The 15,621-nt window shown below is 43.5% G+C and overlaps 1 protein-coding gene across 2 annotated transcripts in view; it reads left to right on the forward strand.

Moving 5' to 3' along the window:
* LOC306783491 (neuropilin-2-like) overlaps positions 1-15,621 on the forward strand; it is an 88,849-nt gene that overhangs the window by 42,745 nt on the left and 30,483 nt on the right. For both annotated transcript variants that reach the window (XM_079277161.1, XM_079277162.1), the window contains exons 8-11: positions 5,320-5,464; positions 8,957-9,132; positions 9,869-10,042; positions 11,418-11,562. In XM_079277161.1, coding sequence (XP_079133287.1) covers positions 5,320-5,464; positions 8,957-9,132; positions 9,869-10,042; positions 11,418-11,562 — 640 coding nt within the window. The remainder of the gene's footprint in view (positions 1-5,319; positions 5,465-8,956; positions 9,133-9,868; positions 10,043-11,417; positions 11,563-15,621) is intronic.

Raw genomic sequence — 15,621 nt, forward strand, 5'->3', positions numbered from 1 at the left:
GACATACCTCAGGCGGCCAATCGGCAACTGCCTTACCTTCTCAACTGTCTGCCTTTCATGTTAGAAAGACAGATAAATAAATCAACGGTCAGTGGCCAAGAAGAGCGTTTTATGGTTTGGGTTTGTAAAATGCTGTGTCTGCATTCACAGGATAATCCAAGGATATATTTCTTCATAATTGAGAACAGATCCTGGATCATTTCTAAGCATGTGAAGTAACTTAAATGTACACAAATGCCAAATGATTTATTAATTATTTTATTTGAAGGTGCAGTAGCTTTTCTACCAATGCAAAGGACATATAGATGTCTCCCAACTCCTCTCTCCTTAACGTGTTGAACCTGCTCTGAACTGTTCCTTTATCCATTCATCTCTCACCTGACACTTTCACTCGCTCACCTCTTCACTAGTTCTCTCAAAACTCTGTCATCCATCAAATCCTCCCTCCTTGCCCTCACACTTGCTCTCTTCACATCTTCATTCACCGCATCCCTCCACTCGTGCACCCTTTTCCATCCCTCTTCTTTCCTCTCTCTCGGCACTCCATCACTCGTCCCCCCCCCCCCCCCCCCCCATATGTTTCTGAGAAAGTCATCATGAGCCAGACAGGCAAGTTCATGCGGCTCAAACACATGATTTTTTTTGTGCTTCACTTCAGCTTTGTTGTGTGTGTGTGTGTTAATCTGGAGGAATTATTCAATTTATGTTTTATGTGCAACAGTCCTGGAAGGAGGACAGAAATGAATGGTAGCCACATGGACATTAAGAAAAGAAAGGTATAGAGCAGAGCATACTGTCTGTGCTCATGCACAACACAACAGCAAGAAGACACACGTGCCTGCTTGTTGTATATGATAACATCTGTCTCAGATGAGTAACTCTTAAATAAAACAGCCACTGTGCACACAGAGACACGCACACTGATTTTAAACATCTGGCAGCCAGCCCGTGTCACACAACGTCAGGATGATTTGTGTGATCTGCAATGTATTTGATGATGTTATTAAGGGCCTGTTGTGAACCAGATGGGACATATGGAATACATGTTAAAGTGCAGGGACTTTTTGGAGAGAAGGAGAAGAATTCGTTCCCATTGTACTGACGTTGTACTCACAAATGATAGGTACTGACTCAAGACATGCACGATAGAGAAAGAGGGGAAAGAAGCAGGCAGAAAGTAGAAGACACAAGGGGAATGCCAGGCGAATGTGATTATATTGGAATCATCATTGCAGAACCAGTATGCTGTGTCGTTTCTCTGGGATTAGTTGTGATTCTTAGCCAATTTGTATTTTATGTTTTCTCTGTTTTCTGTGTCTTTTCATCCATGAATGTTTCTGTATTCCTCTGTTCCTGTTTTTAATTGGAAGCTGCCATTTTTTTCATATCCCCTCATGATGATCAGGTCATTCCAGATCATTTTTTACTGCTCATGGGAAATATCATTAGAGCACCAACATGGGAGCATTATACAGAAACAGGAAGAAATATCAGTATAACTTTAACTATGATTCAGTGCACACAATTGACCGTGGGTCTGCTCATGGGAGGTTGGAAAAGCATACATTTTCTGTGACCTGAGGTATCAACATCTAGACACGATGTTGTCTTAGTTTGGCTCTTTGTCTCGAGAAGTCAGAGACCTTCTGCTGGTAGAGGTACATTTAAGCACGACGTGGTACAAATGTCATTACCGAGCCCTCCTGAATTGCTGCAGGCAGAGCGGTCTGTGGCCATTACAACACTGGACCTCTGCCAAGATCAAAACCTCTTATTCCCACCTTAATCTGCGGGAGAGAGGATGGATGGAGAGAGAGGGATGAAGGTGGGAAACGTGGGTGGAATCAGAGGGGGGTAGAGGGATCGTGTTGAGAGGAAAAGTGTAGGAGAGTTGGAAAAATGAAGAAAGAAAATATCAGCAAAAGGTTAGCCAGTCAAGCATTGAACTGATAGAGTAAAGAGAAACTGAGCTGTGCAGTGGGAGGATGAGAGGTGGAGACCAAAGGGAGAAAAGCGAGGTTCATCGGGGAGGAAGTGAGTGATAGCAAGAGGCAGAGAGGGGGAGAAGAAGTGTTCACTGGGGAACCACGGAGCAAAAGAAGGAGGGATGGATGGATGGAGGAGAGGAGGAATAATGAGAATAACAGACAAGGGTGTTGACCACAAATCCCTCTGGACACATCAGCAACACAGCCTGTAAGGATGTCAGGAGAGGGGAAATTAAATAAAACGACGGAGTCGTGCGAGGAGGGTAGGGGGGGGGGAGGCGAGGTGAGGAAAAGGCAGGAGGGAGGGAGGTCGAGGTCAAAGGAGAGAGCGAGGAAAGAGTTTGTGACAAATGAAGAAAGAAAAGCTGAGAGGAAAAAGACTGGAACGGGACAAAGGGGGATATTATTATTATATAAGGGTGCCATGCGTCGTTTGGTTTGTGACTAAACTGTCACACACACACACACACACACACATACCAGAACTTAGCTGTCAAACACAGGTTACCTCCCCAAAGTCTGTGTGTGTGTATTTGTCCTTGTGGGATGAAATGAAAGGAGATGGGGGGGGGGGGGGGGGTGTTTCACTATTTTATAGCTCTATCCACACACAACACACACACATACACACATACACACACACACATACACACACGCGTAGCACGGACATTTGAATAATTCAGCGTGTCTGTGCTGGTCCTCACTGGCTGACTGACTGTGGCCCTGAAGGCTCACGACACAGCCACACACACACACACACACACACACACACACCTGTTCTCTTCTTTCCCGTGAGGTGAACATATTCCTCCTCGTGCTCTTTTTCTATCCTGTGGTTATGCGTTTGGGTAGTCACCTTTTGACTATAAACCAGAAGCAGCCACACAATATGTGTCCTTCTGCCCTGCACACCATTGTTATTCAGAAGAGTAGGTGTGTGTAAATGAAGGAGAAAACAATATTCACTCCATGTCCATCACCTGTGACCTTCACTGTGAGATGAAAGTACCGTTTTAATCGGGAAGATTTCTCTTGCTTTGAATTGCTTTTCTATTGTTGATCTGAAGCATTTATTCTGGTTGTATTGGCCTGCGTGTGTGCGTGTGTGTGTGTGTGCGTGTGTGTGTGTGTGTGTGTGTGTGTGTGTGTGTGTGTGTGCGTGTAAGAGAGAGAGACGCACACAGGAAAAGAGAGGTGTAAAGTTAAACATCTGTCCCCCCAGTGTTGCTGGTGTCAGCTTGCCTTGTCTCACACAGGTGGAAACAGCGGTCCATTAACGAACCTGCACAAAACAAACACATAAACATACATACACACACACACACACACAAACATACATATACACGCACACAAACACACACAATAACCTGAGCTTGGTTACAGGTGTAGTTCATGAGCTGATTGTTGCGGGGGCCTTTTAGAAAGAGACAAGGTGCTGAATTCCAAATTAAGAGCATATCTTTGATGAAGGGATTGCCTCCGCATGGCTCTCAACATGGCGCCGGCTGAGCTGGCGGCTAGCAGCTGACAGTCATAACAGCACAAACGCTGATCATATAGTAACAAAAAAAAAAAAGAAGTACACCAGACATGTCCATAAACTGCATATAACAGATGGTAAAGGACAGTAGCAAGGTTACCACACAAACACAGGCACACAAAAAATCAGCCTCACAGTGTGCACACCCTTATGTACACTTACATAAAAGCACATACAGTGCTGTGTGTGTGTGCGTGCGCTTGTGTGTGTGTGTGTCTGTGCACACATTTGCTGAGGAAAGGTTTCAGTGTGCACCGAGGGAAATCAGAAAGCACCCACCAGCCCCCAACTCCTTAGAGTGAGAATTCATAATTACACTTTTACACACCAACACACACACACACACACACACACACACACACACACACACAGCTGTAATTACATACCACTGCCACAACCCCATTAAGTCTTCTGGGGCCTTTAGGCATTTTTCCATCATTTAACTGGTCACAGCCATTGTAAGGGCATGAGTTCACTGCATCTGACTTTGTATCATACACCCAGTGGGTCATGGGTTCAATTCCCAGCTGGCCCGCTGGCCCGCTCCTGTTCCTTCAAGTCACAAACCCCTTTCATCCATATTTTGTCACCCCTGACAGGCCCTGCTGTGTAATGGATTGGGAACAGGAAGAAAATAGTGAATTCACACACACTTCAAAAACAAAGCTATGAATGAGTACCCAAGCAAGTAATTACAAGGCCTTTGGCTCTGTTGAACGGGGTTCGCTGCTCTTTGTGATAAACGCACTATGTTGTGTTTTCAGCACTGATGTAACTTAACAGAAAGAGTGTTAAAGACACCGAGGGAAAACAGCCTTTGAGGTTCTCTAACGAAAGAACAGACAGAGATATAAAGTCTTGGTTTTAAGAGACAAAAAGAGTGCTTCTGGCCATGTGCACTTGCATTCTGTTTCCTTTTTATCTGTATTTGTGTGTGTGTGTGTGTGTGTGTGTGTGTGTGTGTGTGGTGAGGAATGTGGGAGCTCAGAGGGCACTTTGTGTGTGTGAGAGACGATATCATGTTGTGTGCGTTGAGGGGCGACAGCGTCTGTTTTTCTTTGCTCTCTGTGCGTGAAGGAGTAAAGATGATGTTTTCCTGTGTGTGTGTGTGTGTGTGTGTGTGTGGTTAAGTCAAGGGGATGTGAGAAGAGGATGCTCTCTCACATACTTACACCCTTGATTTATAACACACTGTCAGAAAACATTTGCGCTCATTTCTTCCTTTGTGGACAGAAGCAATGTATTGACTGTGTGTGTATGTGTGTGTATGTACCATATGTGTGTGTGTGCACATGGAAGAGGAACATTAGTCTGTTGTAGTCCGACAACACAAACTGTTGACTGTTAGGATATCTCTGCGTTGTCCCTGTTACTGTCATTGTTACATTTATGTTCATGCAGAAACAAAATACACTGAATGATTGAGAGTTGTATGCAAAGTTAGGCTGAACTCGTCCTGACTACAGCTCCACACTGAAGCCACAGACATGAGATTCATATCTTGTTCCGTCATATAAATGTAGACGTGAATGTCCCATCTTTCACAGCAATCCAACCAAGAGTTGTCGTGACATTTCACTGAAAAACCTTAAATGTGAACCTCGTGGGGGCACTAGCAGGATGGAGGTTCACCAAATTCATTAGGAGACATCGTCTGGGAACCATAAATGTCGACAAAATGTCCAATCCGTCATTTAGTTGTGTCGCTCACGCCGCCCTTCCTGTACAGGGAAATCCCTTCGGCCATTAATGTAGTATTATTAAATGATGTCTGTTCCTCTCTCGATGTAGGTTTTCCATGCCAACGTTGACGCCACGGAGGTGGTTCTCAATCGGATCCCACAGCCCGTCCTGGCCCGCTTCGTAAGAATCCGACCTCAGACGTGGAAGAACGGCATCGCTCTGCGCTTTGAGCTGTACGGCTGTCAAATTACGGGTAAGAAAGACGTGGCGTCTTCTGTCCATTTTCTCCGACTTTTTCTATTCTCCTCGTGGGACTCACTCTTGTGAAAACACGGTCGCGGTCTTTATACCAGTGATATACTGGCTTTTACACCGGGTCAGAAGGTGGGTCAAGGCAAAAATAACTCCCTCAGAAAACAGTTCCTGGAAAAGAACAAGCAAGCAAATCGTGAAATGGTCTTTTTTTCCTCATTTGTATAACCTAATGATGAACAATTCAGTAATTTGTCCATCCATCAATCCATCCAATGCTTCTATTCAGACCTTCCTCTCCTTATTTCACGATGCACACAGCACACCCACTCTCGTGTGCCCTCGCACTCTTGCCCTCGCTCTTTCATGTACATATCCTCCCTCTCAGTTTCCCACTCACGCACGAAAAGACACACACTCAGTCCTAATAGAATAACACTAGAGTGTGACGTGTGGGTGATAACATCAGAGACAGGCTCTCAGCTTTCATCTGCAGCCCTGGCAAACAAACACGATTTCAACCAGCATAATCAGCTCAATCCTATAAATAGATAAAACTTAATTAGACTGTCTGTGTGTGTGTGTGTGTGTGTGTGTGTGTGTGTGTGTGTGTGTGTGTGTGTGTGTGTGTGTGTGTGTGTGTGTGTGCGTGTGTTTCAGTCCCACTGTATCATTATTGGGTTAGAGCCTCTCTGCTGCCATCATAGTGGCCATTGAGAGGGACAGATATGCTCTTATCTAGGGGGCTATTTCAGCACCCACACAAATCACAATCACACCAAAACAATATGATACTGTGTGTGTGTGTGTGGTGGTGTGTGCATGTGCCCCTGTGTGTTGTGTGCGTGCATGTGTGTGTGTGTGAGAGAGAGAGAGAAGGCACAAATCAGGTATCTTTGCCTGTTCTTGTCTACCAACAGCCTATTCTTGACCCTTTTCTAACACCTGAAATTGCATTATATATCACCCTAAGTTTCTCATATGCTCTCAGCAGTGAGAACCCATTCAACACCTCTTTTGGCCGTTCCCGTTTCCCTGTGTGTTGCCCAGCTCTGCTGCCTCTGTAATGTCTCCAATCAATCACTGGCCTGAGGAAAACACTGGGTTTATACGCAGCATCTCGTCACTGCTTCCGTTAAGAGAGATGACAGAGTACGTCACTGCAGACGTAAGCACTTTTCTGCCACGCTTTTCAGTAAGACACGTCTATAACCTGCGGAGAAGCTTTATAACCAAACACACCCGCTAATAGCTATGCAGTGTCTTCCATTCTAATTTCCCTGCACATATTGACGAGCACACAACCGAACACACTGCCAGGGGGAAGTGATAATGCCCTACACAGGCCTATAAAGGCCGACATAAAGCACTCAGTCAGTGACATGTCATTAACTTAAATCACACTTTTATGTCTCTCTCTACTTTCTCTCTCGCTTTCTGCCTGTCCCTCGTCACTGTCGTTTGTTTTTCCTTCTCTCTCATTCTGCTTTCTCCTCTGTCCTTCTATTGCCTTTTGCTGACAGCTTCCATTCCCACTTTTCTCCCCCTGTCTCTCATTTTCTCCACCCTATTCCTTCCCTTAAATATTACCCTCTCCCTGCCTCATTCAACTCTTTCTTCCTCCGTCCCTCCATCTCTCCTTCCTTAATCTCGCTTTATTTTAGCCCCGCAGCACCTATCAATCATTTATTTTTAGCACCTTTATTATTTTTCTCACCAGGCTTATGTAGTGTACGTGTTCGTAACGCTATACGTGTGTCTATGTGTGTGTGTGTGTGTGTGTGTGTGGTGCGCAGCCGTGTGCATGGGTATCGGCGAGGTAGAGCACTCAATGGTGTACTCTGCAGCTTTTGTAGAGACCCTGTTATCAGGAACAGCACAGTGGGAGTGTGTGTGTGCTAAACGTCAGAGCATGTGCCAACGTGGGAGACCTTGTCTATTCAACTTCTGTGTGTGTGTGTGTGTGTGTGTGTGTGTGTGTGTGTGTGTGTGTGTGTGTGTGTGTGTGTGTGTGTCGATGTATATATTTGTGTGGAGCTTTAAGAGCCCTCATGCTGGTGTGTGATATCTAGCTATTTCTGCTCTTGCGATCTCCGGAGATGATACTCTTATCGACTCCCACTGCACTCCTGTATTAAAACAAACCTGCTGGAGTGCAGCTGTTCAAAAAAAGATAGATTCAAAAATAAAAAACTTTGACAAACACAACGATAGAATTTTCAGTTGATGTGTCTTTTACAGAGCTCGAGGGCGCTCATCTAGCATGGCGTAGCTGTTGTTGCTTGTTGTTGATGCATTATTCACCACACTGAGGTGCGCTTGCAGACATCACGGCATTAGACATTCATCTCCACGTGGACCCGACGAATGTCACCATCAATCACCGTCAATCTGCTCTCTCTCTCTCTGTATCTCTCTGTTCACTTGCTCTCTCTACTTTCCATCTTTCTAGTTGACCTTTTGTCTGCCTCCTCCTTGTCCTCCAACTCTTCTTCCTCACCTTTTGTCCTGCTTCCTCTTCCTTCCTTCATTCCAATCGTTTTGTTTCTAGCCGCTACATTTCTGAAATACAAATGGTCACTCTGTTGTGCTCCCTTTCTTGTTGTTTTTTGTGATTATTCATGACAATAACAGATATTCTGATGCTTGTTAGACTAAAACACATTTGTCAGCACAATAAGCAGAATCCCTTTGATCTGCAGCATGCCCTCATTTAGTTCTTCCATTTGGGACTTCTCCGGCTCAATTCCCCGTGAAGAATCCCCTTTGGAAGCTTGGTTAAAGTTATGCATCAACTTTGCAGCAAGAAGGAAGGAAAAAATAATTAAATGGGTTGATGGAAAGCAGCGGAGTGCCGTGTTTTAACAATTCACATCACCATCACACCAGCGTTTTGCTCCATCGCTGACCTTGGAGTCACATTCATTCAGTTTTTGAATTCTTAGATGCTGAGTAATGCAGCAACCCAGAGAACAGGAAATCCAACAGGATGGTAATCATACCATGTATTCCCCTTTGACCTTCTTCACTCCTGACCGTTTCCAAAGCAGTTCTTCGATTTCTACTGTCCCGGCAGTCTCTAATTTCATTTCACCGTTTTCATTTCACAGGCTTGAGCTGTAAAATCCACCACAGTGAACATTTGGTGAACTTTTATTTTATTGCTGTTTTGGAAATGCATTTGAATGCAGAGACCATTTTGAAAAAAAATATTCATTCAACAAAGCTCCAGCATCAACCCTTTAATACAAGAAGCGGTGTCCTTCCCACATCAGACCACTCATGAATACAACCTTTTTTCGGAAGCTGACTTTCAAGTGTTCTATGCTTGACTGATCTTTGGAACACGGAAAGAGAGCAGAGGAACGTGTTCCAGCTCTGCATTAATATGCAGTGATTACATTCGTTGAACATGTTTTTCTTTTTGTCACGCTTCAGAAAGAGTATAGTAACCCAGTATTCTCATTCCATTCTCCTTCTGTGTCCTGTTTAGATGCACCCTGCTCAGAGCTGCAAGGCATGTTGTCTGGGCTGCTGCCAGACTCCCAGATCTCTGCGTCGTCCATGAGAGACATCCACGGCTCCATGGGGGCGGCCAGGCTGGTGGCCAGTCGGTCGGGCTGGTTTCCCAACCCGACACAACCAATAGCTGGGGAAGAGTGGCTGCAGGTACGTCACCGTGTCCTTATGAGGGATCTTGTTTGTTTTTTTACACCACTGTAGATGTTCTATAGAACTGTTTGTTGTTTTGCATCACAAAAGAGTCTGTAGTTTGAGATGAGGGGCCACAGGTGGGGTTCATTTAACTGCATCAGAAAGTAAATGCTGCTCCTTGGCTAGCTTTGCATCTCAGTCAGTATCTTTTTGACCCTTTTCCACTACAGGAATCAAATTAGATGAAAACACGCAGCCTGCCATTGTCACTGGTTCTGCTTTTATTTCTATTATAGTTCCTGAAAAATGTCTCAAAGGACTAAAACAACCCCAAACCAACAACCACCATTTGCTACAGCACCTCCAATAACAGCGACTGTCAAAATCACTTTTGACAAACCATGAAATTGAAGGCCATTTCGGGGGGGGGGGGGAGATATTGCAACATGTGGGAAATAAAATGAGAATAAACCAGACTGCAGAACAACCAAGTAATTGGCACACTGGACACCATTTTGAACCACAGACTACCTTCTATTTTTGAACTGAGCCAGTTGATGAATTACAACAGACATGCAAAAGAAAAGAACACTTTTTTCTCCAGCCTTGCACCTTGTTAAAAGTTCTGTAATGGAAAAAAAAACAGCATTGATGGACTGTGCAGGCTGTAGGGAAAGTCAGAGCTGCTGTAATAGACAGTGGTGGGCAGAGAGTGAGCGAACAACAATGATCATGTTTGTCTGTGTTGCAGACCGACCTCGGTGTGCCCAAGATGGTGCGGGGCATTATTACCCAGGGTGCAAGAGGGCTGGAGGGCAGCACCAGCGCTGAGAACAGAGCATTTGTCAGGAAGTACAAACTGGCGCACAGCTTGAACGGCAAAGACTGGACTTACATCACTGACAGCAAGACAGGGTTTGCTAAGGTAAAGGAGGGGGATGGTGTCTGCCTGACACATACATATGTACCCTCCTGTCTCTGATTGTCACTGTCACTTCTCCCTCAGTTCATTTATAGCTGTCTTTCAACTCAATCCCTCATTGCTCTTCATCTGCCTCTCTCTCTGCTTTGCCATTTCCAAGAAAAAAAGCCATTGAATACAGCCTCAGCTCTGATAATAATTCTATTTAATCACCTCAGTCCTCACTCTCCCTGCTTCTGTCTTTGCTGCTGTCTAAGTCCTCTGTGCTCTCTCTCTCTCTCTCTGCTTCTCTCTGTGTCTCATCCTCCTGTTCACTCATCCTCTATTTGACTCTCATGGGCGTTAATTAAAAATGTCTTTCCTGCATCAACACTGCCGGCAGTCTAACGCACTGTGAGACAGGGCACTTTAAACTCTCTTCTCCTTTCTGAGACTCAGTCTTAAAACGTTAATAGTACTTCTTAGTGCCAGGCTTTTCCTCCTGGTGCTCAAATTCTGTTCTCTCTCATCTGCCTGTCTTTTTAAATAGGCATCCTGGGAAATTCATCATACACTTTTTTTTAAATTCTAGAAATGGGGAAGACAGATATATGCATTTCAATTAATGACACCAATATTACAACTTTCACGGCCCACATTTTGAAAGGATTTTTGCACTCTAGTCAGTTTTCAGCCTGTAATAAATCTTGTGTTTTTGCCACTGGCTGCTTACTTGAAAATCAAAGAAAACACAGTCTCCATTGTTATTTTTATGTCACATGTCATACTGTGCTTGGAAACGGTGCTGATTAGGAGTGTTATATGACTTCGGAGAGACAGGCTCGTGATTTTGCTGTTTTTCAGCGAGACGTGAACGGTGGAGTGGGGAAATGACTGAATTTGAACTACCTCTGCAGCGAACATGTCTTTCTCCATTTGTTTCAGGACGCTCAATGCCGTCTTCACCACAGAACAATGTTTTAGTGCACCCACTCTGACAGATGCCACATATGTCAAATAAACACGATGTCAAGCTTATCACTCATCGTGTTAAATCTTAGGCACGTCTCAGACAGCTTTGGCTTCAAAACAAACTCCAGGACAAGCAGTGATACTTGTGACACATCTTCTTTTAAATCACAGCAGGTTCTTCCTGTGCTGAGCTACAGTCAAAAAAAAGCTGCTGTCATCAGCGGAGCAGGCTAAAGAACGTCGCCACATTTTCACATTGAGTGAATTGAACTTGAATGTCAGAATTGACAGAAAAACATCTTTTAAACTGGAGGGGACATGTTTCATCTTTACTCGTTCCTTGTTGTACAATGGAAACAGAAAAGCACTGTCTTATAACTCGAAACAACACAACATCCCTCCTAACGTGCCTTTGCCTCCCTCTTAGATTTTCGAGGGGAATGGCCACTATGATACCCCTGAGGTGCGGAGGTTCGATGAGATAGTGGCCCAGTACATCAGAGTCTTTCCAGAGAGGTGGTCCCCTGCTGGGATCGGCATGAGGATGGAGGTCCTCGGCTGCGACCTGCCTGGTAAGAACAACAGAAGGCTACACACATATATGTGCAACACACACACTGTCATGCACATACACAGAGAAAGTCACAACTATGAGCTTGCAGGAATGTACACACATAAAAACACAAAACTTTGTTTGTGACAAATCCATTTGTGCCTCCAACTGAAATTTGAATTTGAATAGAAAAGTGAGTTTTTCTTATCCTACTATATTAAGTCTTTGGGCACATGGACTACTGTTTTTGCAATATATATTGGGTAAAAATGGTCCCATGTGCCAAAACACTAAATATTGGATGTGGAGAAAATGGCTGTATCTCAGAAATTACAATAATCTTGAAGATGTGCCCACATTTGAGATGTTAAAAAAAATCACACGGAGGACATTTAATGAACACAATGTTATATTTTTACCTCATTTTTCAGAAATCCAGATTTTTTTTGCTGTTGATAGAAATGTGATTTTTCATGTTGAAAGTTAAACGATTAGATAGTTGCCCAATGTATTTCTGTACCAGATTCAAGACGTTAGAGTCTAAAGTTTAGACCAATCAGAACAATGGTGGCGGCATTTTTTGTGATCAAAAGCAATCTTTTTCCACATCACACATATGTTATCAAAATTATCATGATACTTCTGCATATAAGTAAACATGATTCATAAATATAATCACAAACAAAAAAATCACACCATTAATCAATTTGACATCTGTAATTAGTGTGTATTGGGTGCACGGTTGGATGTGTGCTTATGAGGATTAAGAGTGTGTCTGCTTTCCTTTTTATTTTAATCTGCCATGGTGTGTGTCTTTGTGTATCTCTGTTTCTGTATGTAAAGTATAGTATATGTGTGTGTGTGTGTGTGTGTGTGTGTTTGTGTGTGTCTGTCTGCGTATACTTCGCATTCTGCATCGTGGTTGAAGTTAATCATCTTGCTCTATAGGAGGTAATGCAGCACGTCTGGACAGGGATTAACATGTCTAGGTCATGGGACTTACAGTGGCCAGCTGTGTAGTACTATATTGTGTTCTCAGCCTATTATGTTAATAGCACACAGCTATGTAGCAAAGGATTAGGTGCAGTTCATGTTCTGCTGAATTTTGGGATTCGTTATCAATCCATGATCTGCTCAAGAATTTGTGTAAAACGTTGTTCATGAAGAATGATGATTAAGTGTAAAGAGTGACAAATGCAGAGCATTAGTCCGTACGTTTCTTTATTGAGCTGGTTAAGTACTATTTATTACAATATGTTACTATTGGATGGAGCTTGTTAGCTGGGGATAGCAAATTATTCTCAGCTGCACAATAATAATCATAAAGCAGGCCATTGTACCAATCTCCCCACATTTACTACTTTACTTCAGCAATAATGACGTGCTTCATAAATTTGCCAGCAATATATTTTTTAATATGTTATGAAGGCTAAAAACAGTAACCGTACCATATTTGAGTGTTTTCTTAAGCAGACCTCTATTCTTAGTTGCAAATGGTGCGTTAAAATGCTACTTTTATGGCCTCCTTCTCCTCCTTCTCCTCTCCTCCTCTCCTCTCCTCTCCTTCTCTCCCTCTCCTCTTCTCTCCTTCTCCTCCTTCTCCTTCTCCTCTCCTCTTCTCTCCTTCTCATTCTCCTCCTTCTCCTTCTCCTCTCCTCTTCTCTCCTTCTTCTCTCATTATAATACGTGTAATACAAAGACAAAGCACTCAGTGGAAGAACTGAAAAATCTAAAATGTTTGCAACACGTTTCATACATTCATCATTCAGGTTGAAACGATGTCTTTACTTGACTGAGAGGAGAATAGGCCTACTGTATTATATGCAATTATAACCCATTTACCTCTGCCTACATCTATTTTACAGTTTGTCCAATTCAACTTTGTGGTTTCAAATGAGCTCTTACTTCAGTCCTGCCTCAGTTTAAAGTGTCCGTAATGAGAGGACATAAAATGTGGAATGTTTTAGAGAGTTTTTTTCATGGTAGAATCTTTCTCCTTTCGAGTATCGGGCGACTGTAAAGTGTAAAATATGAATGTTCTGCTCAGACACAACAAAGTAACAGTGAAATCTTTCCATAAAAAACAGCTTTGTGCTGAACTGATTATATACCTTGTACAATTCATAGAACATGACTGGCAGCAACTGATTCCTTTCCAATGGAGATGAATGTGTCCTAAATCCAATCATGCTGACTGCAACCTCTGTGATTGCACCGGCCATGTTTTATCCTGCCCATACACATTGCTTGTTATTGCGCCTAATGACATCATGCACATCATATCGGCAGCCATCATCTCCATGATCACAGTGCGGATCAGCCTCTTGGCTGTTGCAGGTTCAGTGATTGTCTGCTGGTCTCTCTGTCTATGTCTGCGTGCCAGATGTTTGCCTTCTGGATGTAATCCGTGCACGATAACGGTTCATTCCCACTTTACACCACAGCAACTGCTCCTGCTGCCATCCCTAAATACCACCCACAATCACACGCGGAGATAATTCTACATCTTCTAGGCTTCGGGCAAGTCGATTTTGTGGAAGTTCACTTTGTCTAGTTTTTAATTGTCTCCACGCTAAGTGATTTTAGGATAATAACACTGAACAACACATGATCTCACCAGCCGTGTAGTCACAATCATTTTGTGCTGTAAAATGAAAACTCTTCTCGCTTTGTGTGTGTGTGTGTGTGTGTGCTTGCAAGTGTTTAAATATTCAACAGAGTGCATCAGCTTCAGTCCACTGAACACAGCTGTTTACACATAAGTCACAAGCGGACACGCATTCAACTCTAGTGGCCCTCTCCCATAAATTCAGACACACAGTCGTAAACACACACAGGGCTACAGATAGGAAGTAAGATATAGAGTCATACAGGAAAAGGCCCAACAGCACTTTTCCATGTCCGTTCTATGAGGAGAAATCCTACGAGGTTGTCTTCCTTTCTCTATCGAATACATAATTGAAGCACCAAGCATGACATCCACGAGATTACCCCACGTTAAAAGGGGCACCCTTCCTCCCTTTAAAAATCTGAATTGTAGGAGTTCCCTCGTTCTAACTCGCACATGCTCCGCCCTCCAATCACTGCCCACTGAAGAGTCCTGTAGAGGGCTCGGCCAGTGCTCATAGAACTAGGGTTACAACATCGCAGCCTTTGTTTCCCCAGAGCTACAGCATACGCCTCAAGCCACACACCCCACCTGTGTCAGCGCTGCTCAGGCAGTAAAGGAGTGAATAAATGAATTGATGAATAAATAAAAAAGACATCAGCAGTGTAAGGCTATCACATGTTCACTGACACACTCGCAAACACACGCACACACATGGACCAACCTGCAGTGGATGCAGCAGTCGGAATGGCCTTTCCATTGTTTAGTAGTTTGTCTCAGCCCTCTGTTCCCTGACATAAATAACAAACCTGGACCCGTTACAAATGCTTGACAGTATTTAATTTACACCCATATTTAGCATTCCAAATGGCCAATCTACCGTCATACTTTATTTATTAAAAATAAGAATGAAAGCATCCTTGTCCTCGGACATGTTGTGTTGCTTTGCATGTTGTTCAAAAGTAGAGACAAAGCCAATCTGTTACAACGCCAATCACAAACCTCATGTCCTCAAAACATCAGCTTCAACAAACTCACAAAGAAATTACTTTTCCATTACTTCCCCAGTATTGTTTTCATATTTAAAATGAAGCGCAGTGACCTGGCTTCAGGACTGTAAAACAATTTCCACACATGGGAGAGACAATCTCAGCACCCAATTACAATGAGGAAATCCAAAATGACAGATACAGGGTTCTTAGGTGGCACACAATGATGTAGTTCAGCATCTCATTATTGCAGCAAGCCCTGGGTGCAAAAAACAGACAAAAGCCAGAATATTATTTCAGGACTCATTCTGATTATACACGCTAGCTGCGGAGGCAACATGTAATTTAGGTCTTGTAACCCCCGACTATTGGATGTGAACTGAGAGCTGCCAGTTTTGTTCATGTTTTAAATGACTGAGCTATCAGAACATCTGCTATGCTCTCATCTCTTTCTCTCCACACCTAGTTATTGGCAAGCAGG

This window comes from Melanostigma gelatinosum, assembly GCF_949748355.1.
Source record: "Melanostigma gelatinosum genome assembly, chromosome: 10".
Classification (NCBI taxonomy): domain Eukaryota; kingdom Metazoa; phylum Chordata; class Actinopteri; order Perciformes; family Zoarcidae; genus Melanostigma; species Melanostigma gelatinosum.